Source organism: Cavia porcellus, unplaced genomic scaffold (assembly GCF_034190915.1).
Source record: "Cavia porcellus strain 051 isolate PalLab524CR breed Dunkin Hartley unplaced genomic scaffold, mCavPor4.1 scaffold_13, whole genome shotgun sequence".
Lineage (NCBI taxonomy): Eukaryota > Metazoa > Chordata > Mammalia > Rodentia > Caviidae > Cavia > Cavia porcellus.
In genome coordinates, this window is record NW_026947496.1 from 54,528,960 (window position 1) to 54,551,920 (window position 22,961).

The 22,961-nt window shown below is 42.6% G+C and overlaps 1 protein-coding gene and 1 long non-coding RNA gene across 2 annotated transcripts in view; both read left to right on the plus strand.

Annotated features, from left to right (window-relative positions):
• LOC134478577 (uncharacterized) overlaps positions 1 to 14,906 on the plus strand; it is a 47,253-nt gene extending 32,347 nt beyond the window's left edge. The window contains exons 3-4 of the long non-coding RNA XR_010051332.1: positions 14,054 to 14,139; positions 14,721 to 14,906. This is a non-coding gene — a long non-coding RNA (uncharacterized LOC134478577). The remainder of the gene's footprint in view (positions 1 to 14,053; positions 14,140 to 14,720) is intronic.
• Gpr27 (G protein-coupled receptor 27) lies at positions 6,198 to 8,592 on the plus strand. Its single transcript, XM_005005285.3, has one exon. The coding sequence runs from the start codon at positions 6,198 to 6,200 to the stop codon at positions 7,350 to 7,352; it is 1,155 nt and encodes a 384-aa protein (XP_005005342.2). The 3' UTR covers positions 7,353 to 8,592.
• Positions 14,907 to 22,961: the final 8,055 nt, after the last annotated feature.

Here is a 22,961-nt window from a genome sequence, read left to right on the forward strand (position 1 = left end):
TTGTACCCTTTTTTTTTTTCCTTTCTCTCCTTAAATAAAATTTTAAAAAAATTTTGTGTAAAGTTTTGAGGTAGGATCTCACTAAGTTGCCCAGGCAGGTTTCAAATTTTTGATCCTCCTGTTTCAGCCTCCTTAAGGGTTGGGATTACAGGCATGAGCCAAAATGCCTGGCTCGAAGTGTCATTTTAGGTGGTACTGATTTGTATTTTTTTATTGACCAGTGATGTCAAGCATCTTTTTCATCTGCTAATTGGTCATTTTTATAACTTTCAGAGAAATGTCTGTTTTTCTTTTTTACTGTTTTTCAGTGCTGTGGATGGAACCCATGGATTTGCACAAGATAGGCAAGCACTCTACCTCTTAGCCATACCTCTCCAGAAATGCGTACTCAAATCCTTTGGCTATTTAAAAACTAGGCTACCTATCTTTTTATAACTAGCATACAAGTCCTTCACTAGATACTATATATGATTTGAAGATACATTATTGCATTTTGTAGGCTGTCTTTTGATTTTTTGATGATGTGTCTGAACTTTAAAAACTTTTAATAAGTTTCAATTTATTTTTCTTTTTTTATCTTTTTTTGGTGTCACATTTAAGAAACTACTGATTAATCTAAAGTCACAAGGATTTATTTGTTTTCTACTAAGAGTTATCATTTTTAGGATTTCATTGATTTCAAATTAAGTTTTATGTATGGTGTGAGGTAAAGGTTTATTTGCATGTGAAGAACACTAACTGTTAGAATTTTCATTGAACCATACTTTGCTTATTAGATATGAAAATCTGCCAGGTATGGTGGCTTACATCTGTAATCCCAGCACTCGGGAGGTTGAGGCAGAAGGATCACTGTGCATATGAAGCCAACCTGGGCTACAAAGTGAATTCAAGGCCAACCTGAACTGCACAGAAAAAACCCTTTCTCAAAAAGACAGTAATAATAATGTAAATAAATAGAAAACTTGTCCGACATATAAAGACATTCAGATATTCATTCAATAAATACAGGCAGCAAGAATGATTCTTTGAGATACGACAAAGTGATAAATTTTCTTCCTCTGTATTTTCCCTTTCCTTCCCAAAATTCAAGCAGAGAGCAGGTTCTGGGCTTCCTTGCCTAGCAGAGATGAATGGAAAGGTGGCTTCTTAGCTTTTGTTCTCCCAAATTTTGTTTTCCTGAATTTTGGGGCCAGATTCCTACAGGAATTGGGTAATGATACTGTCCAAAAGAACAAGAACTGGATTTCCATCCTCTTCTAGAGATGATACAGAGTCTTTGGAGTGGAATGTAGAGGAAGAGAGAAGGCAAGTTTAGTTAGTCAGAGGACCTAGATACTGAGAGAAACATGTGTGGATGCCCTTAGTACCACAGGTACCTCTTAGCCCACATACTCATATCTTAAGTCTGGCAAATCATGATAACCAAGCACAGGGACAAAATGGTAACAACTGACCAAGTACTGGATGATATATCCCCCACTCATCCCCACACTACCTGAATAAACACAGTCTGTAAAATTACTGCACTTGCCTGGAATTACAGTGCATCTGGAAGAAAAAATAAGCCAGGATGAAATCCAAGAAGCACTAAGATTATGTTTTTGTTCCCATCACTAAAGCAAAATGGCAACTCAGAATCAGAAATTAGGTTTCTGGGAAACAGTTACATTTCTTACCCTCTTGTTTTTTATGAGCACATTTTCATACTTTTCCTACGAACACTGAGAATCTACTGCATACCTGGTGTCCTGTGAGATGCAGTTGGGGTTGGGAACACAAAAATCATTCAAGCCACAATTAGCCAAGGCATTTAGTATGGGGAGACCAAATGTGCATAATTATAGTCACCATTTATTGCATGCCACCTGTGTGGGTACTGTGTGCCATGCTCTTTGTAAGCAGATCTCATTTAATTGAATCTTCCTTGCAACAGGCCTTTAAGATTCAGAAGTTTTTAATAGGCAAACGTCTTGCCCAAGGATGTACAACTAGTAACTGGTAGAACTTGGATATGAACCAGGGAATATCTAACTCCAAGGCCTGTATTCATTTTTGAAGTTAGAACTTCCTCTCAAGGAGGGACCTAACTAAGGGTTATCTTCTGATAGATCAACATCCATTTGGCTTAGATCTTAGTTAAATGTTTTAAGAGTTAGAATGCAGTTAATTCTAATCAATCTGCTGTAACTTGGTATTCAATGTACTCACTGGCAGATTCCTGAAGCTGGATAGGAGACAGTGGTTGAAATAGATCCCACGATCCCTGGACCCAAAGGTTTGACTGTGAGTGCGCCAACCAGTTCCTCTAAACAGGGAACTTTCTATTACAACTCCCACCATCTGGACGTACATCAAAACAGGTCACACCACTGGATGAAGTGGGGGAGGATCCCAACTTAAAAGCGAAAAATGAGTTATATGAAAAATGGAAAATTTGTACAGGGAAAAGTCACATAGAGCTGTTTGGCACTGACATGCAGGCACTCAACTTGGTGCCTAAGAAAGTATTTAAAAGTCTTGCCTAAAGCTTCCTAGAAACAGCAAAAGGAAAATAAGTTGATTCTGGCCAATGAAACATAAATGGCTTTTCCTTAAGCATTAATCCACTAAACAAATGTTGAGAATGGAAGATATGGACATATAAATGCTACAAGAGTCCTGATTTATATATTTAATATTGCTGCTTCTGTTATTTGATTCTAGGCAAGCGATCAAACCAAATCTCACATCCTAAAGAGGAGCATATTGGGCCATAGGTAACAACTCAAAATGTGGAGAAATTTCAATCATAAGGAACTAACATCTCTTCTTTAGTGTCTTTTCTGAAGGTAACACTTCTCTGCACATCATCTATAAACCATTCAACTTTCATTTTCTCACACACAGTACAATATAGAGCCCAGGACCCGCAGAAATCATTTGGCCCATTTCCCATTTCATAAATGGGAACATCTGAGTGTCAAGGAGATTAAGGGGTTTGTTACGCATTTGTGGGGAAGTACTGACCTTGGAGTGGAAAGGTATAGAGTCTATTTCTCACTTCCCATCAATGATCTTCCTAGAAAACTAAAGTGTTGGATTAGCTTGTTTGGAAACCTTCCCCTCTGAAGAGCCACTCTGCAGTGTACAGGAGCATCTGCTGTTTGCTCATTGGTTGGCTGCTATCTATATAAGCTCAGTGGCTTTCTTGCCCCAAGAGGTAGTTTATGGTGGTTACAAGGCTGAGCACTAATGTCTGCTTTTTGCCTTGTGATTCCAGCTCTCACATTTGGAGGCAAACATCTAAACAAATTAACCTTCCTGTTAAGTGGATACTGTAACACATATGATTCTGACAAAATCAAATTAAGAAACCCATCAAGTATTTAGCCTAGTGCTTTGCACATACCAAGTACTCTGTAAATGCAAGCCGCCACTAAGATTACCATAGAAAGCCCAAAGACAGTGTCTGCATAGGTTTAAGAAGGCATTTCCTAGGCAGGCATTGTGGCACATAATCGTAATCCCAGCATCCTGGGAGGCTGAGGCAGGAGGATCACGTGTTTAAGCCCAGCTCGGCCAACTCCGTGACTTTGTGAAAGCTTGTCTCATAACAAAACAAAACAAAACAAATGTGGTGGCACACTCCTGTAATCCCAGCACTTGGGAGGATGAGGCAGGAAGATCACTGCAAGATTAAGACCATCCTGGGCTACAAAGTGAGCCCAAGGCCAGCCTGAACTGCATGGCAAGACCCTGTCGCAGAACAGAAAAACAAAAAATAAAACAAAACCCAAAACATCAACTCCTTCGCCAGGCAGATGCCACTGAAAGGTTAGGGACTCCAGACCACGTCCGGCAGAATTTCATTTGTCTAGGACAGTGTTGGTGAACTTTTTAGAAGTTTCAATGATACAAACAGCCCACTGCAGCAGATGATTTGCTACCACTGCTCTAGGGTAGCAAATGTGTCTGGCTTTAAGCAAAGAAACAATCATTTCCCACTTTCCATTGTTGAGAGTGGGTAGCCAACAATACGTGATTAGCACCATGTATTGATTCTAGAAAGTACTTCAGAGAGGAGCTGACTTAGATGGCATGAACACTTTTATTTCTTCCCTCTTCTTTTTGCCTGGAATGTAAAACTGATGACTGGAGTGTCTGCAGCTTGTCTGATCATGAAGAAAGAACTGAAAGATTTTCAGAGACTCAGTCCTTGAGCAGCTAAATCAGTGATAACCACTGTCCTCCAAGCATTTTTGTTTCATTAGGAAAATAAACTCGTGTATACTTTTTAGTGTTGCTATTATCAAAGTGTAATCCCTAACTGGTATCTGAACTGTGTTTCTCTTATGTTAACAAAGACTTGCAGATCTATTTGGTCAGTCATTCGCCCCTGGCTACTTAGGAGTTCTAAATCAGGAGTTCATTAGCCATCACTTAGGCTTCTACAAGAACGTTCCTATTGTCCTTCACAGCCTTGGCACTCAGTGTGTGGACAGTGGCCTAGCAGTATTAGTGTCACCCAGCAAATGAGGAGAAATCCATATAGTCTGCAGATCCATTTGGAATCTACTGAATTTGAATTTACATTTTAACAGGACCACAGTGGTTTCCTTATGTGGTTTCAATCTCCACCCTAGACTTCCAGGGTCTGTCCGGTGGTCCCTCTTTCATGAGTGCCAGTGTGTAACACAGTTCTCATCATATCAGACCCCTCAAAACTTTCCAAGGGCTCCTATTGCCTACGGACTTTAATGGGGGCTTGGCCGGACAGTCCAGACCCTCTATGAGCTTTCACCATCCTGGAAATGATCATGGAAGTGCCTGCCACATGTGCAGGAGGCAGGCAAAAAATAATTTTCTGCATAAAAGAAAAAAAAATGAATGTAACTGAGAAACAACATGTTCCTTAATTCTGGCTGTATTATACTAAGCCCAGGAAGCAGTGGTACTAAAAAAGGAAAAATCCCATACTACACATGGTCCTTTGGCTTCAGGGAGCTTAGCGACTTATAACCAAGTCACGATTTTTAAAGGAAAAATTATATATATATGAATTCTAAGAAGGAAATAAACAAGGACAGTGATAGAGTAAGGCGGGACAGTCAGAAATCCTTGAAGATGATTTTGTTGTGGAACTGGTCCAGACAGAGAGACTAGTGTGTGCCAAGGTCTGCCAGAAGAATTCAATGCGTCGGAGGAACAGAAAAGAGGGGCTGCCCTTTCAGGTTCACCAAGAGCATAGATATCCGGGAAAGAAGGTGCATAGGATTTCCTCAAGAGGACATGCTTTATTTCTGTGATGGGTTTGAGCAGGCGGGCTGCAGAGTTGCAGGGAGTCCAGCCCTGGAAATCGGACCAGGTGAAATTGGTGTCCCAACTCTGCTGCTTCCCAGCCCTCCATTCCCAGACCTCCAAGTCTCTGCATCCTTGGGTACACAGCGGGGGTTCAGAACAGGACCAAGTTTGTAGTTATGGCTAAGGGAAGTGCTTGTAAATCTCCCAGCACACTGCTACCCACACCAGGGCTCAACTCTGAGTGGACCTGTGACCACAACGGTGGTTATTACCATTATCATGAGCTCTCTTCCAGGGTCCCTATTCTCACCAAGGCCTCTGGCCCTGCCATCCCAGGCAACCTCCCCCGCTCACGGCCATCACCGTGACCCCCTGTTACCTGGGGCCAGACGCGCCTTGTCGCCACCTTGCGTCCTGGGCCCTGCCTCCCTCCCGGGCCCGCAGATGTCGCGGCGGAGTCCCCAACCCAGCCGGGCCCGGCGGCGCGGGATGCCTTGGCGGCGGGGCTGGCGGCGGCCACGCTGCGCGCTCCGGCGGAGGGGAGGGGGCTCCGCGGCGGCGACGGGCCCGGCGGGGGGCAGAGCCAAGAGGCGCGGCGGCGGCGGCGGCGGCGGCGGCGGCGGCGGCAGCGGAGGAGGAAGAGGAGGAGGTGGAGAAAGAGGATGCGGGGGGATGCGAGCGGCGGCGCGGCCCTGTCCGCAGTGAAGCCCGCGGCGCCCGGGGCGCAGGGAGTGGCCGTCGCCTCCTGCGCGCACCATTCCTGAGATGGCGGCGGCGACTCGGCGGCGGATCGGGGCGCCCGGGAGGGGCCGGGCAGGCGCGGGGTGAGCCCCCGGCCAGGGAAGGAGCTCGGCCTGCGGGGGCGGCGGGCCGGGGAGGCAGCGGCGGGGCTGCGCGCGCGGCGCGGTGAGGGCGCGATGGCGAACGCGAGCGAGCCGGGCGAGGGCGGCGGCGGCGGCGGCAGCGGGGGAGGCGAGGGCGAGGCGGCCGCGCTGGGCCTCAAGCTGGCCACGCTCAGCCTGCTGCTGTGCGTGAGCCTGGCGGGCAACGTGCTGTTCGCGCTGCTCATCGTGCGGGAGCGCAGCCTGCACCGCGCCCCGTACTACCTGCTGCTCGACCTGTGCCTGGCCGACGGGCTGCGCGCGCTCGCCTGCCTCCCGGCAGTCATGCTCGCCGCGCGCAGGGCCGCGGCCGCCACCGGGGCGCCGCCGGGCGCGCTGGGCTGCAAGCTGCTCGCCTTTCTGGCCGCGCTCTTCTGCTTCCACGCCGCCTTCCTGCTGCTCGGCGTGGGCGTCACCCGCTACCTGGCCATCGCGCACCACCGCTTTTACGCCGAGCGCCTGGCCGGCTGGCCGTGCGCCGCCATGCTGGTGTGCGCCGCCTGGGCGCTGGCGCTGGCCGCTGCCTTCCCGCCCGTGCTGGACGGCGGCGGCGGCGACGACGAGGACGCGCCGTGCGCCCTGGAGCAGCGGCCCGACGGCGCCCCCGGCGCGCTCGGCTTCCTGCTGCTGCTGGCCGTGGTGGTGGGCGCCACGCACCTCGTCTACCTCCGCCTGCTCTTCTTCATCCACGACCGCCGCAAGATGCGACCCGCGCGCCTCGTGCCCGCCGTCAGCCACGACTGGACCTTCCACGGCCCCGGCGCCACGGGCCAGGCGGCCGCCAACTGGACGGCGGGCTTCGGCCGCGGGCCCACGCCGCCCGCGCTCGTGGGCATCCGACCCGCGGGGCCGGGCCGCGGCGCGCGCCGCCTCCTCGTGCTCGAGGAGTTCAAGACGGAGAAGAGGCTGTGCAAGATGTTCTACGCCGTCACGCTGCTCTTCCTGCTGCTCTGGGGGCCCTACGTCGTGGCCAGCTACCTGCGGGTGCTGGTGCGGCCCGGCGCCGTCTCCCAGGCCTACCTGACGGCCTCGGTGTGGCTGACCTTCGCTCAGGCCGGCATCAACCCGGTCGTGTGCTTCCTCTTCAACAGGGAGCTGAGGGACTGCTTCAGGGCCCAGTTCCCCTGCAGGCAGAGCCCCCAGGCCACGCAGGCCAGCCTGCCCTGCGACCTGAAAGGCATCGGCCTGTGAAGACAGCCGCCTTCGCCGTCCAGCCTTCCCGGCTGGCTTGGACAGTGACCTCGCTTCTGTTCCCTTTTCACTTTTCTAAGCTGCCTTCAAAATGACTCTCGAAGTGGACAGACACTCGGATTGTACAGACTCCTGTTTGGGGGGCGGGGGAGGGGGAATTCGATGTCACCGTTCATTGGTCCTCCTGAGTATACTTTCTTCCAGACTGTAGATCCTGCAGTCTTTTTGTACTGGTACTGAATTCTTTTCTTCCATGTGTGATTTTTTTTTTTTTTAAATAAAGGCTAAATTTCTTCATGCAGTTTCCTAAAGACCACGGCCAGTTTTCTACAGAAGCTATTTTTGACAACCTCAAGTGGCATTACATACTGCGGTGGAATAAACTAATATTTCCTTGAGGGTCTTCTGTTGAAGCGGGAGAAAGGGAGCAAGGTGTATTAGGTTCCCTCTAAATTGCCAGCTGCAGGGCCAGCTGGGTTGCACTGGTTCTTTGGAAATGTTGAGAACTTTGTTCAGTGTTGATATTAAAAGTACAGACGCGGGAGTCGGTAGGAAGGCAATCATTCTTTCAGCAGTAAGTAAGAAGATTTGGTTCCTAGTTTATACTACCAAGAATTTATGCACTGGCGGCGCATCTGCAGCCACTGCTTTCTGTATTATATCTCGAATGGAAACATTTCTGTAAAATTGTAACTTTAAAGAGTAAAAAAGTGTTTTGGTTAGTAATGGTGTGGAGAATATACAGTATTGCATGTGTTTATATGTACTGGTTGTGGGTCAAGGACTGGGAGGGCTCTGAATACTACATCCTAAAGTGTTTAGGTATTTTTCTGCCAGTGAAGGGTAAAATACTTACATGGGAACGGCTTGTGCTTTGAGAAGCCCCGTTTTATTCTGTTTTATGAAAGTAATTTCCACTTTGAAGACTGTTTTGTTCATGGTATAAATGAATGGTGTATAATGATAACCTACTTCTAGGAGACAAAGCATTTCCTTACAGTGTTTGCTAGGTTAAGCTGTGCTGTACTACTGATGGTTGTTTTAAATTAATATAACGACTATAATTTTAAGTATATTTGTTAGACGTTGTAATTTGAAATTGGAAGACTACATTCTGCAAGTACTGTATAATATTTTTTGCTTAAGATGCTACATTTTTATTAATGTACCTTCCGTTTTGAGGGTTTATATCTCTATTTCTCTTTGCATTACACAAATATACCAGTATTTTCATTCTGGAGTGGTGGTTTTGTTGTTTGAGCCGGGGCCTGGGACTGCGTGTTTCCTTGCAGTGCAAGTTTTCAATTTGTTTCATAATTTGAAATCAGTCTTTCTAACGCATTTGGAGTCTTTTTAGCTTAAAAGTACAAGCTAAGAATCTGCACATATTTTCTAAAGAGAAGAAAGAGTAAACAAAGTGCTTTAAAACTTTTTTTGTTTTTTAAAGGAACGATAAACATGGGCTGAGGATGTAGCTCAGCTGTAGGCACTTGCTTCCCTCCCATGCTAGAGGCCCTGGTCCATGCCCCGCACTGGAAAACAAAACAGAACAAACTGTTGCTAGATCAAACATGAGCAAAGTAATTATTTTGATAAAATAATTAAAAACAGATGCAGTTCATAAATTTATTGCGAGTAGTAGTAGACTTAAAACACCCAAGAATGATAAGTAATAAAGGAATATGGCTAATTTATTTCTCATAAATGGGCAGCACTGTTCTATTGCTTGTGAGAGTTGATCCTTAAAAATAAGTCTCTTTTCTGGAAAATACATGAAGTTACCCTCTATCTCCCCTTAAGGCCATGTAGACCTCTATCATCCAGGCCCAATTATCAGATTATGTCACCAAACCCAAAACAGGGTAGGTAACCCAGGAAGAAAATCTCTCTGCATCTAACCTCTGATCCATGTTCAAAATGCAAGTCACCAAGTCTAAGTGTTAGAGTATTTAGCACCAGGTGCGACAAAGAAACCAACTTGTGGGAAACCTCTGTGTCACTCTGGTCTTAGCAGCTCCACTGCCCTTGAAGCAGCTTGTTGATCCTAGATGGCCTTGAGTTAATAGAAGGACATTTTTTATAGAATAATTCAGAAACCAGAAATTCTTAAGTTTTATAATTCATAGAAAGTAATTCAATGCTCTGCTTGGACTGCCTAGAGATTTTTTTCAATACTGAGGCTTGAACCCATGTGCACTGTTATCACTGAGCTACACTGGCACCCCTTTTTGTTTCTTATGCAGCATCTCGATCAGTTTTCAGGGTGTCTTGAAGTTATGATTCTCCTACCTCAGCCTCCTGAGTATCTGTGTGTTAGGGTACCTGGTCAGTGCAGAGTCTTATTAGGATGTATTTAGGAGCGCTCCAGCACATTCCTCAGACTGCTGTAGTCAAACTTACAGGCTTTTGTCCAGCTATGATTTATTTTAGAGAGATGTGTACAACAAATTCTACCTCAATTTTTATTTTATTAAAAAAAAATTTTGAGGGCCGGGGATTTAGATCAGCAGAATAAGTGCCTGCTTGGCAAGCAGAAGGTCGTGAGTTCAATCCCTGGTACAAAAAAAAAAATCTGAGATAGAAGATAAGAATTTCAGTGAGAGCAGCAAGAAATAACAGCTAACTATAAAGGAAAAAGAACCAAGGGAGACAAAGTACAAAATATTCGGGAGAATGTGATGGAGAAGGGAGAAGGGTTACGGTCAGCGTTTTGGATCAATGATTCTGTTAACATGGACTTTGTCTGTATTGAAGAAAGGGTAGTTTTGTCTTGAATACTCTGGTCACTGTACCAGGACAGGTACAGTGTACTTAGGGAACATGTCCATTGAGATGGCTTGTTTATTTATTTGGGAAGTTCCTCTGGGACATCCCCCGCCCCCCTGCATGAGATAAACAAATTGTCACTATGTTTGCCTATAAATCTTCATTTGTGCATTCCAGCATGGAACTATTGGGTTTAAAATGGACATTTTTAGGTCTTTGGACATATCTTACATCAAGTAATTTTGCAGAAAGATGGGGTCTATTTACATTTTCACCTGACATGTTCAGGTTTTAAAAAATTGCTAGCAAAATGGAGAAGCATATTACAAACCAATAGTGATAGTGATAAGTAATGTCTGTTATTTAGCCTTGCCAAATCTCAGTTTTATCATATTGGGTTCTATTTTTCCCTTTCCTTTTCCCTTCTGTTCTCCCCCCCCCCCCTTTTTTTTTCTTTTTGTTGGCTCTTTCTTGGTTTTGGTTTTGTTTTGTGGTAGTGGTGATGGCATTAGGGCTTGAACCCAGGGCCTCTCCACTGACCTACAGCCCCAGCCCTTCTTGTTTTTTATTTCGAGACAAGGTTTTGCTAAGTCACTAAGTTGCCCAGGCTGGGCTCAATGTTGTGACCTTCCCAAGAGTTCTGGAATTACAGACCCATACTACCATGCCAGGGTGTTTTTGTTTTTGTTTCTTTCCTGCTATCTCTTAGAACCTGTCCTTCAGCCACTCCAAATTGCTGGCAGTGCCCAGAAGAGACCATTCTGTGTCACAGCAATGTGCTTTTCTTGCATATATTTTTCCTTATGTCCAAAGTTATTGGTGCCCCCACAGCTGCCTATTAACTTCTGACACAAAAGTGAACTGGATGTAAAAAGTGGACTCCTGACCGCTATAGGGAAGGGGGTGCAGTTTAGCATTGCTGATCCTACAAGCCTTTCAGGCCTCTGACTTGGTCATTACATCTGAGCCCCATGAGTGGCTGTGTCTTACCAGCATTTTAAATTTTGTGCATGAAGTCTCAGGTTATAACATGAGGCTGGTGTTAGTCCTAGTGTACACCTGTGATCCTGGCACTGGAAGGCTGAGGCAGGCATATTGCAAGTTAGAGGCCAGCATAGGCAACTTTGGGATTTAGTGAGACCTTTTGTCAAAAATTTTAAAAAGTGAGGGTTAGGGGCTGAGGAGGTAGCTCAGTGTGAAGGTCTGAGGCTCAGTCCTCAGGATTGCTACATAAATGCATAAGTATAAAAGTAGCTGATTCAAAATCTCATTCATCATGTGAGGCTTGCATCCTAGCCCCATACCAGTATCTTTTGACTGTAGGAGTAAAGAGAAAGCAAACAAACAACAACAAACAAAAAACCTTGATCTGAATCTAAAGGGTTCTTTCTGCTTTTTTTAACAAGTGGAACCAAAATTTTGGGATCTAACACAGTCCAAAAGGAGCCCTCTTTTCCTGCTTCTTTGTTCCCTTTGAGATGTTCTTGAGTGAAGATGTGATACCTGGAGCCACAACAGCTATCTTAAAACCATCAAGTCAGACGCTATCAATAAAGTGAAGTTAGCAAAACAGAACAAAGTTCAGGCACCTATCTCAATATTTTGGATCTCTAACCAAAGGACCCACTGCATATCTCTAGACTGTAGGTTTTGAATTAAATACTACTATCGTTTCTGCCATGAACGTTAAGGAAGCCTGTTATTCCAAGGGACAAATAACTACAACACTATTTAAACCTACTTTATTCCCTCCCCAATCCCTTTGACCAATAAACTTGTCATCATGGAACTGTATTCACAAATGTAAGAATGTTAAACACTTAATTCACATTTTCCAGCTCTCAGATTGTTCTGCCTGCTACTAGTTATCCTGACTCTAGAAAAATAATGAAATAGCTTTGACACTACCTATCATTATTCCTAGGCCAGTTCTGTGGAAACTACACTTTATAATACCTCTTCAATGGGTATATAATTAAAGTTTTTGAAGTCAGAACTCTTAACTATACGACCTTGGAGACTACCTGAGTGGATCCACCTGACCAGTGGATCCCACTTAAAGACTTGTGCTGGCAGCATGGAAGGACACAGGGAGAAGGGAAGTATGGTTTTCTTGGTAACATGTCAGCCAGCTAATTGGGGAAACTTGGCAAAAAGAACACCCAGAATCATAAAGCAAGGCAGAGCAAGGCAGATGCCAGGAGAGGAATGTAAATGGAGGGGGTGGGATAACAGGATCAGACATCATAATAAACTGTCTGGAACCAGCCCTGGACATTCTATCTCTGGTTACCCAATTGAGGGGAAAAGGAAAAACCAGGGGCCTGGAACCAAAACTGTCCCAGTTCCATCCCCTCCTCCTCCTGGGTCTTCCATTTTTTTTCTGAGTCCTCTGGTTTCTACTCACTCTGGAATTGGTTTTAAAAATACATTCTCTAAGTGAAATAAGACTACAGACTTGTCTCTTCAGAGTGCTCTGTCCCAATTCTATCCAAATGTGCAAGTGCCAGTAAGGAATCTGATGGTTTTAACGGAAGGAGTTTGTTACATAAAATCTCGCTGTGAGGAGAGTCCTCAGAGACTGCTGATGGGAACTGTCAGAACTGAACAGAAACCAACAGGTACCTCTCAAAAGGCCCACTCCACCCACCTCCCAAAGGACAGGGCATGGTAGATTTATGGGACAAGAAAAAGGCATGCTGTGCTTTTGTTTAAAGAAAAGGAGGCAGGAGGAAGGGATGTTTAGTAGGTACCCAACCAAGCCTGCATCCTGGTAAATAAACAGCTTGAGATTTATATCTGAAAGCCTAAAGCATACAAATCATAGGAAAATCATGCAAAAACCTTTCACTTGCAATGTCAAGGCATACCTGCAACAATTGTGTCTCAGTAACATTAAAGAGACAGGTAAATTAAAGGTATTACAATTGGTTTGTAGGAGGAACAATTTAGATGGTTAAAATTTAAGTTTTAAGTGGCCAGCTTATAACATGTGGAGAACTTGTAAACTGTTGTAAAACTGTGTATTTTAATGTCTTCTCAGCACATCTATGTTACCTGAATTACGCTAGTCTGTGTCATCACTTCCTAGTATAGAAATCTTATTTCTGCCAGAAAAATCATATCTGAACGGCACGCACTGTTTCTTGGTTGGGATTTGGAGACAGTAGTAAGTGGTTTCATTTTCTTGAAGATAAAAATGTGTTGTAATTTGAAAGGGCCTTGAAAATTATTTAAGTTTCAATGCTGACCTAATATTTTCATTAAGAAATTCTGTAGGAATCATGAAATTTAAAATGGGCAACGCAATGAAAATTTCCTGGTCTTTTTCATTACCGTCTGCATTTGTCTTCCTTTATTCACCATAGAGCCCTTGAACATTGACTCATGTGCCTGACAATGTGCTAGGCAGAAAGAGAAAGAAAAGAACCTGTCGTAGGTACTCACGCTGCAGTAACACAGAGAGTATAAGCATACAGTGTGTAATATTTTAAATTCACAGTCATGATCAGTTTAATTTGCATATCCATCTTGAGGAATTATGGGATATCCAGAGCTATTTCTAGAATTAGATTTGCATAATTATTCTAATTCTTTATAAGTATGGTGACATGTGGTCTGACAAAGAATTTTTAAAAAACATTTGTAGGTTACTTTATAAGTTTTATAAAGATATTAGAGTTAAATACCTTTAGTTATATATTTAACAACCTGTCTCTATTGAAAGGAACACAATTATACAAAGCCATGATTAGTCTCTGTTAATGGCATATTATTTCAATTTCACTACTATTATTCACTGAAAGTTTGTCATTCAAAGTTTATTCGCTTTTCTTTTTCTTTTTAACACTTTTTGGCAAAGTTAAGATGCACTTAAATATTATAAGAAATTCATAGTTGTCATGAGCCTCAGTGACTTTTCTTAATCCATGTAGGAGATATTTTTCAGAGTTTGGACACGGAGATAGATATACCCCGTTCCTTGGTGCTGGCAATATGAATGCTGCCATGACCAAAATCTGTAAGTACAAGATGTGACAGAAAGAATATAGTGATTGTTTTTTAAATGCCATTAATCTCTCTCCAAATACTCTGCTTTACTTGGGACACACTTGTTCCCTCATTCTTGTCCGTTTCAGACGCGGTTCTGGAAGTCCTCTTTTGTGTCTGATTGAACACTTATGGTTTTCTCAATGTCCTGAATCAATTCAAAACATTTACCTTTCATGATCATTTTGATCTTGGGAAAAGGTTAAAAGCTACATGGTTCTAGATGTACAATACCAAGATGTACTGTAATATTTTTTATGAGCCTGCCTTTATGTTGGATGGCACTTGATTGTGACAGTCACCCTATTTTTGATAAAACCTCCTACAGACACTTGGGAAAGAGAACTTCAGGACTGCTTCAGAAAGTGGCAAAAAGGATAAGTCTGTTCAAAGCAAGAGGAAATATTTTCAAGGGGAGGAATGGCAATGTGTCTTTTTCTATAGCAATTTATTAAAATTATTCACTATATTTCGATCATATCTCAAAAGTTTAAGTGGTTCTGGAGATTCTACCTATTTGGTTACCAGGCTCTTGTTTTGATATAATTTCAGGACTATAAAGAAACCTCTTTCTGACATTTGAATACTGACAGCTGACCTGGCCCTGCACCAGAACTAGCCGACCCCAGCAACAACAGAAGCTAAAACCAGTCTCATGACTTGCTACTGCTATCTGGGCCAACTTTTTCTGCTTGGATATCACCAGAAAATCCCATTAAATCTTAACACATCCTCCTGGAGTTTGTCCTGTTGTCTGTTCCAACATCTAAATCGGTTTTGTTTTGGTGGTAGGTTAATCCTACCCTCTTTGGAGAAGACACTAAAAAAAGATGACAAAGCTATTTTTTTAAAAGAGTAACAAAATGAAGCAAAAAATTAACAAAATGATAAACTTTTGGAGGAGTTTTTTCTTTTATAGATTACAGTACAGGTGGAAGCCTTTTAACAAGATGGTCCAAAGCAAGAGTGGCTTGCTTGTTTGTGAGAGCTTCTAGAGGTCATCTAGGGACTCAGGCTAGTAGGTCGGCTCTGCCATCTTCTCCAAAGCCCTTCACTGTCTGGACCCGAAGCCAAACTCATAGTCCCATCTCCTCATGGAAAGGATACAGTAGAGTGCAATTTCCTTTTAAGTAAATTAGATCATTTCTGCTTACATTCCATCACTAAGAATTTAAGTCACTCTGCCAGACCTAGGCAGCTGTTAAATGCAGTGTCTGGCTATCTAGGCAGAAGTCACATGCTGGGCTAAAACCACTGAGAGGGAGAATGAAGATGAAGACAGGAGGAGAAGTGGGAAGGAGCTGGAGGAGGGAGCCTATGAGGATGAATGAATGAAGGTGAGAATAACTAGAGTCTACCAGTCTTTTCTTCCATTTAAGGACATTTCTTCTCCTTGCCAAATATAAGGAAACTGATAGAAATCATTAACATTTATTGTACAAAAGATTAATAACTTCAGACATTTAACTCCTCAGACTATAAACAAATCACAGCATCACAATTCACAATATTCAAAGTCTCCTATGCTGGGAAGAAAACTATTGTTTTTTAAAATGTGATACAGGATCAAGTATTCACTCATGCACATATTGCAGGCCAGAAATATGTTTCTTCATTCAGAACTCTATCATGAGATTCCAGGGTAAATGTTTAGGAATATGGGTTGATTAATAAAAGGAATTTGGCCACACCCAAACACATCAGCAGAGAGCCATCATGAAAAGGGACTGGAATGACATTATTGATAGCACTCAAACATGTGCCCATTTTTCCCATATGGAACAGTGCTGTTGTTTGGCTGTGACTTAGGCCCCAGTGGTTTATATGCTGGAGTGTGGTGTGGAACCTCTAAGAGACAGAGTCTAATGGGAAATAATCAGGTCATTAAGAGTGATGCCCATGGCGAAAATGGATGTTAGTTTTACCCAGAGGGTTGTTTAAAAAAAGAGCAAGGCTCTGTCTTCCTGTCTCACTGTGTGACAACTTTTTTTCACGTTCTTCTTGCCTTTGTGTCGGCCATGGTGTGACACAGCCACAGGGCCTCATCAGAGCTGGCGCCATACTGCCTCCTTGGACTTTCAGCCTCTAAAACTGTGGCCTCAGGTATTTTGTTATTGCTGTGGAAAATGGACGAATACAGAGACAGTCGACCAGCAGACTTTATCAAGAAGCTGATAAGTTGATTTGGCTCAAGGAAATATAGAGGTGATGGAAGTGGGCCTGGGAGGGGCAGAGATGGAGCAGAGCTGACACTGAGATGGTAGTGAGCAAAGATGTTGGATGATGGATACACAAGAATTCTCTCCATGATTTAAAAAAATTTTTTATGTTTAAAATGTCTAGTAAAAAGTTTTGTTGCTCTGATTTTTTTTTAAGAGTGAGCCAGATATAGTCATGCCAGCCTTAATCTTTTCTATAAGCAAACCAAATTTGGGAAATTTCCAACAGTTATTCAAATATAACTTAATAAACTACACTTTTTCAGTGGCAGAGGGGAGAGAGAACAAGGATTCATCAAGAAACAAGCCCTCCCTGTGAACCAGCACCATGAGTGGGCCACGGCTGGCAGGGAGACAACGGGACCCCAGCCCCTTCCAGTATGTGAGCTGGCATACTAGAAGACCCCATTCCCCCACCCCTCATAAGCAACCGGCTGATCCAGAGAAACAGGCTGCAGTGATAACTATTGAGGTGAAATGCAATTTGATGCTTGTGATGCTTTCGTATTTCACTGACCTTGCAGGTCTAGGGCCAGTGTCTGATCATCCATACAGAAGATAGTGGTACACAGTGTGGCATCGAGGGGGAATCTACTTCTCAAAGTGGCAGCCATTGTTAATCCCCTATCATCTTATTTTGAAGTCTTGCATCATTTTCATTGTTTTGTTGGGTTGGGTTTTGTTTGATTTTGTTATATCTGATGGCATAGGCAGCTATTTCAAAGATAGCAAGATATATTATGGTAGCCATTTGGATTTACTGTTGTCTTATTTTGAAGTCTCTTATTACATTCTTTTAGTTTTATTGCTTCCATTCTGTTCTGTTTAATTTTTACTGTCTGAAGGTATCTGCAGCTATTTTGAAGACAAGAAGCATTATGGTAACTGTTGTTGATTTCATATTGTTTTGAAGTCCTCTATCACTTACATTGGTTTGTTTTGATTGGTTTTATTCTGTCTTACTTTCCTGGGCTTAGCTTAGTGGCATAAGCACTTCTTGGCAAGCACGAGGTTGTAAGTTTGATCCCCAATACCAGAGAGAGAGAAAAAAACAAACAAAAAAAGAACTTGCCAAATGCAACTTAAGCATTCTGTTTTACTTTCCTTGATTTTATCCTTTTTAAAGTTAAAAATAAATAAAATACGATTTTTCCCAATTTTGCTTTTGGGTTTCTGCAATAACATCTTTCCACAAATTTCTTGCATCTAAATGACGATGATAAAAATTTGAATTTAAACAATGTAGAAATTTACTTCAAAGTAGAATCTAAATATCTGAAATTATTAATCTATAATTGAATTTATTTTATCTGCATCCTTTACCTTAAGCTTTGAAGAGCACCTTATACAAATTTATTCCTTAAAATTCAGTCAACTATAGAGCTGTCCTCAAACTGACATTTTTAACTAAATATGTAAATTGTGTCAAATGCTTACATTTTCACTACTTTGGATGCAAAATATTTCATTTTTATTGCTTTTGCAAAGATTTAACCTTTAAAACCTTATTTTACCTTTTGAGTATTAAATAAAAATATATGATTAAATAATATTAAGCAGACACAAAACAGCTTTAGACCAAACCAGTGGTTCTCAAAGGAGACTCTTTATCCCCATGTGTAGCTTCCAGAAGATATCTATAATGTCCAGAGACACTGTTGTCACAATGAGTGGCATGACTGGTATCTAGTGGGTAGTGATCAGGGGTGCTGGTAAGCATCCTACAGTGCATGTTAGCATCTTTCACAATACCAAATTACATGGCCCAGAATGTTAGTGGTGTTGGCATTAAGAAATCCTGGACAAATATGAGTGCATGCCTGGAAATGTTCACCACAATGATGTTTCCATGAAGCAGGCCGTCACTGTGCCTTGCTTGCACAACTGTGTGTGTGGGTATTCCAGTTGTCATGGCGACATTTTAAGGTGGACACAAGGTACACACTTGGTAGGCACATAGATTGAACCATGCATTTTGTCACCTGGTACCATCACCATTTCCTAAATTCTTGCTTTTAATATTTGGTGAATGTATCTTATTGAAATGCTTAGTAGTCTGATTTATTCAGTTAGTGTGTGGTCCAATAGTGGACTTTAGAGCACTCAGATATTTAGAGACCAGTAGTGTTGCAGTTAGGGGTTGTGCAGAGGAAATTAGAATCAGGACATGGAGTTTATAATATTATTTTTATAATGGTCACCGAGAGTTAACACAAGAGAATGCAGGAAATCTATCCACAACACCAAAGATACAGAATATTTAATCAAGGGCCTAAATCCTACAGCAATATCCCACATGAGTCCAGATGAAAATCCAGAGCTCATGACAATGCCTCCCATGAGTCCAACTGGAGGTCCCGAGCCCATGAGAAAGACTTACACCAGTCTCTTTTTCGGATCTGTGTTGGGAAGGTCCAAAGGTCAGTGGTGGAAGCCAGAAAGTCCATGCCAGTGGGGTGAAGGAGCTGTGCTGGTGGAATGAGGGTTTTATGCTGGAGCCAAGAAGTCACACTCACAACAAAGACTAGGGATGTCCTGAAAGGCACCACAGCCATCCTTAGCAACACAGAGGCCCTGAGCTCCTCCAACAACAAGCACAGTTGAGTACATGCTAGGAAGCCAGCGTTACGAGTTCATGCTGGAGACCAAGTGGCACACATCTTCCCCTCCAGAGCCAGGAAGCAATGCTTGATGTGAGGACCAGAGCTTCTCCAAGAGAACCAACAGCTCAAACAGCAACTCATAGGAGAACCCACAATGCCTCAGTGCAACAACGCATTAATGCCTTAACGCCCTTCTCCTTCTCCACCTATTTATGCTGGCAACTTTCCTCAAGTGGATCATCTTTGCTCAGTGTCATGCTGATGTAATCCAGCTGGTGTTAAGTTGACCACCAGTTCTTAATCATAACAAGTAGAATAGGATGAAATCCTGAGTTACCCGGGAAAAAGGCTAGAGGAGGAAATATCTGTAGGGGATTTCAGCATCTGAGTCACCTGAAAGATATCCCTAAGGAACAAGAGAAGTCCAAGAGAGCTGAGGGATCACAGGAGAGCCAGATGGTGGGACCCAGGCCTGCCTCCCTACCCTAACTTTAGGGAGCTATGAAAACTCTTCACATGAGCAACACTAACTGTCCCTGTACCTCTGCCGTTGTTATTCCCTCTGGAATAACAGAAAGTAATTTATATTGAGGACCGCAGAAACTATTGAGAGTGGCGTGAAAAGACAAAGATGTTTAACTCCTGCTTTCACTGGTTCTTTTTAAGTAGAACTTATTTATTTATTTATTTTTGTCTTTTTGAGCTAGGGGCTCACTATATAGTTCAGGCTGTCCTTGAATTGACTTTGTAGCCCATGCTGGTCTTGGACTCACATCCATCCTCCTACTTGGCCTCCTGAGTGCTGGGATTACAGGCATGTACCACCATGTCTGGCTTGCTTTCACTTCTAATTTAACTAGGAAGGTATCTCATCAAATAGTGTCACAGTTAACAGGTGCTTTTCCATAAAACTGAAATCCTTTATTTTTGTTTAGTAGCTCTTAACTATGAGTATATCTTAGAATTAATTAGGAAGCTTTAAAAACAGCCTCAGCATCTAGGCCTAGTCAAGTTGAACCAGAATCTCTGAGGCTGTTGAATGATGGAGAAACCCAAATGAGAACAGCATGCTAATGGCATCTCTAACTCTGAAAAACGTGACATATATTTTGGTGGAGGGTAATAAAGTTCACTTAAAAATCATACTGTTAAAAGACTGTCATCACTAGGATATCTTAAAAAATGCTGAAAGAGATCTGAAAATGTTTTTTACAACGTGGTGACAATAGTTAATAGTATATACTTGAAAAGCACTGAGAACAGATGTTAAGTGTTCTCGCAACAAAACATAAGTAGGTGAAGTAATGCATATGCTAATTAGCTCCACTTAGTCATTCCACAATGTACACACATTTCAAAACATCATATTGTGTATCATAAATATACACAATTTTTATTTGTCAGTTAAAAAATTTTAAAATAGTGGAAGCAATACATTTTTTTCTTTAATGCAAAAGGGAGTGCTAAGAATTAACAAATAAGGGAGAGAAATTGGAGAGTGAGTCAAGTTCTGAGAATATTATCTGAAATACATGGCAACAGGAAGAAAAATCATGAAAGGTTGCCAGTGAATCTTATGGTGATCTTCACTAGCTATCAAAAATGTCTTGCTTTAAAGCTAAAATAGTCCCCAACTTAGTCACTTGCTGGAAAATATGAGAAAGGATTTCTGATATTAGAGCAAGTAAGGAGGAAAACTGGTTTAGATCTCTGGTCTATCTTGTCACTGGCCTGACTCTGTAAGGCTCTACCGAAACAGCTCCATTGAAATGCTGGGAAGGAGATCACTCTCTGGGACTTTTGCTGTCTGCAGGTCACGTTAGGATTCTGGGATACCAGGAAGCCACGTAATAGAAAAGTGACTGTAATTGTATAGCTTGCGACATGGGAAGATGGCAGCTTGATAGGGAGCAGAGTAGAGAGCCTCTCTGAGAAAAACAACTCAGACACTAGAATTTAACAACATGGAGAAGACCAGATGAAAAAGAGGGATCCTTACAACTCAGGAAGAAACTGAGGAAAAAGAAAAAGAAAGGAAGGAAGGAAAAATGTAGACAAAAGGCTGGAGCCAGATGCTCTCTCACTGGAGCTGGTGCTGCACTGTGCTCAGTGTGCCTTGGAGTCAGACAACTCATGATTATGCTGAAGTCCCGGTCACACCAAAATCAGGGGTTGGTGAGCCCAAGGCCCTTGGTGGGAGGATGTGGTGCATTGGAGAGTGGAACCAATGTGGAGAGATGCACTAAAGTGTGGTAAGTGCTAGGAATTTGGTCCTGCAGAGGGGGAGACCTGCTGGACGATATATTAGAGTTGGGCCAGATGGGCCTGAACCTGGAACTGTAGTGGCATCAGTTGGCTGCTCCTGGCTCAAAGAAGACTGGTGATATCTGATTAGGCTGTGTCTCACCCCTGGTCAGGACCCAAAAGCCAGGAACAAAACTACTGCAAACCAGTAACATCAACAAGGTACAGACTAATGTGCTGAAGGCACTCACTGGTTGACTGGCTCAAAGGAGAGGGGGCCAGCCCACATCATCCCTGTGTGCACCTCAGATCAACAGTAAACTGGAGAGGGCAGCAATCCCTTAGCCAGCATGCTTCAGAAAAACCATAAGCAATACAGAAATGGCCTGAGACCTCCACAATACACTTGTCTGAAAGAAACCAGAAACATGACAAGAGAAAGAAACAAGAAAAAGCCTCCAACCACTGACCCAGGGAAAATAAGTCCAGGAGAGGTAAATACAGAAGAGACAGAGGGCAACAAACATGCACTATTGGACACAGCATCAGCGGACATAAAGAAATACCTTTGTGACCTCATAGATGAACTTAAAATTGAAATTCTAATTCAAGTGAAGCAAGATGTAAAAAAAAAATTAGTAAGAGAAATGCCAAGCACTTCTCAAGAAAACACAGATCAAAGAATGGAGGAGAAAAAGGAGAGAAACCTTTGATGAAGAATATAAACAAAATCTAGAATACATGAAAGAGATTCAAAGAGATTACCAGAAAATTAAAAGCTCTATTGAAAACTGGCAAAATTCCTTGACAGAAACTAAAATTAGACTTTCAAAACTTGAAGATAGATTTGTGATGTGTGATCATGAAAAGAAAGATCTCTTAAAAGCAACAAGGAGCCAGGAAGTAACAATACAAAGGCTAGAAGATGACGAGAGGATCTATAGCTCAAAAATAAAAAATGTGAGTAAAGAATCAGGAGTAACCACAAAGGAAATACAAAGGCTATTCACAGAAATAATTAAGGAAAACTTCCCAAGGTTAGGAAAAGGAAGTGATATGCAGATATATGAGGCATACAGAACTTCATCCAGAAACAACCAAAACATATCTACACCCAGACATATAATAATCAACATCCCAGAAATTCAACACAAGAATAGAATATTAAAAGCAGGCAGAGAAAAGAAACAGATCACCTATAAAGGAAAACCAATCAAAATCATGACAGACTTCTCCACACAAACTATCAAATCAAGAAGAGCTTGGAGCTAAGTATTTCAAGCCCTGAAAGAAAACAGCCTCCAACCCAGATTGATGTATCCTGAAAAACTGACTCTCAAAATTAATGGAGAAACAAGATGTTTCCATGACAAAGATGAACTGTGGAAGTTCGTGACCACCCATCCAACCCTACAAAAAATACTGAAGCACATTCTAAAAGAGAGAAAAATATCACCAGGATTCCAGCAACAGTGACAGAGAGGCTTCAACGAATGGGGCAGACGATGGAATGAAGGAGAAAAGCAGACAACCAACAGTAGAAAAATAGCATAGCAGAGATGAGGTAGAAAGGTTGGCTATAATCTCTAATATAGATAACCTTGATACACTAACAAAAAGCAACACAGGCAGAACAGATCAGGAGATAGGGTCCATCAGGATGCTCTGAATAGGAAATATAATCTTCCTAAAAGAGGGTTAATGGACTGACAGTCAAAGATGAGAAA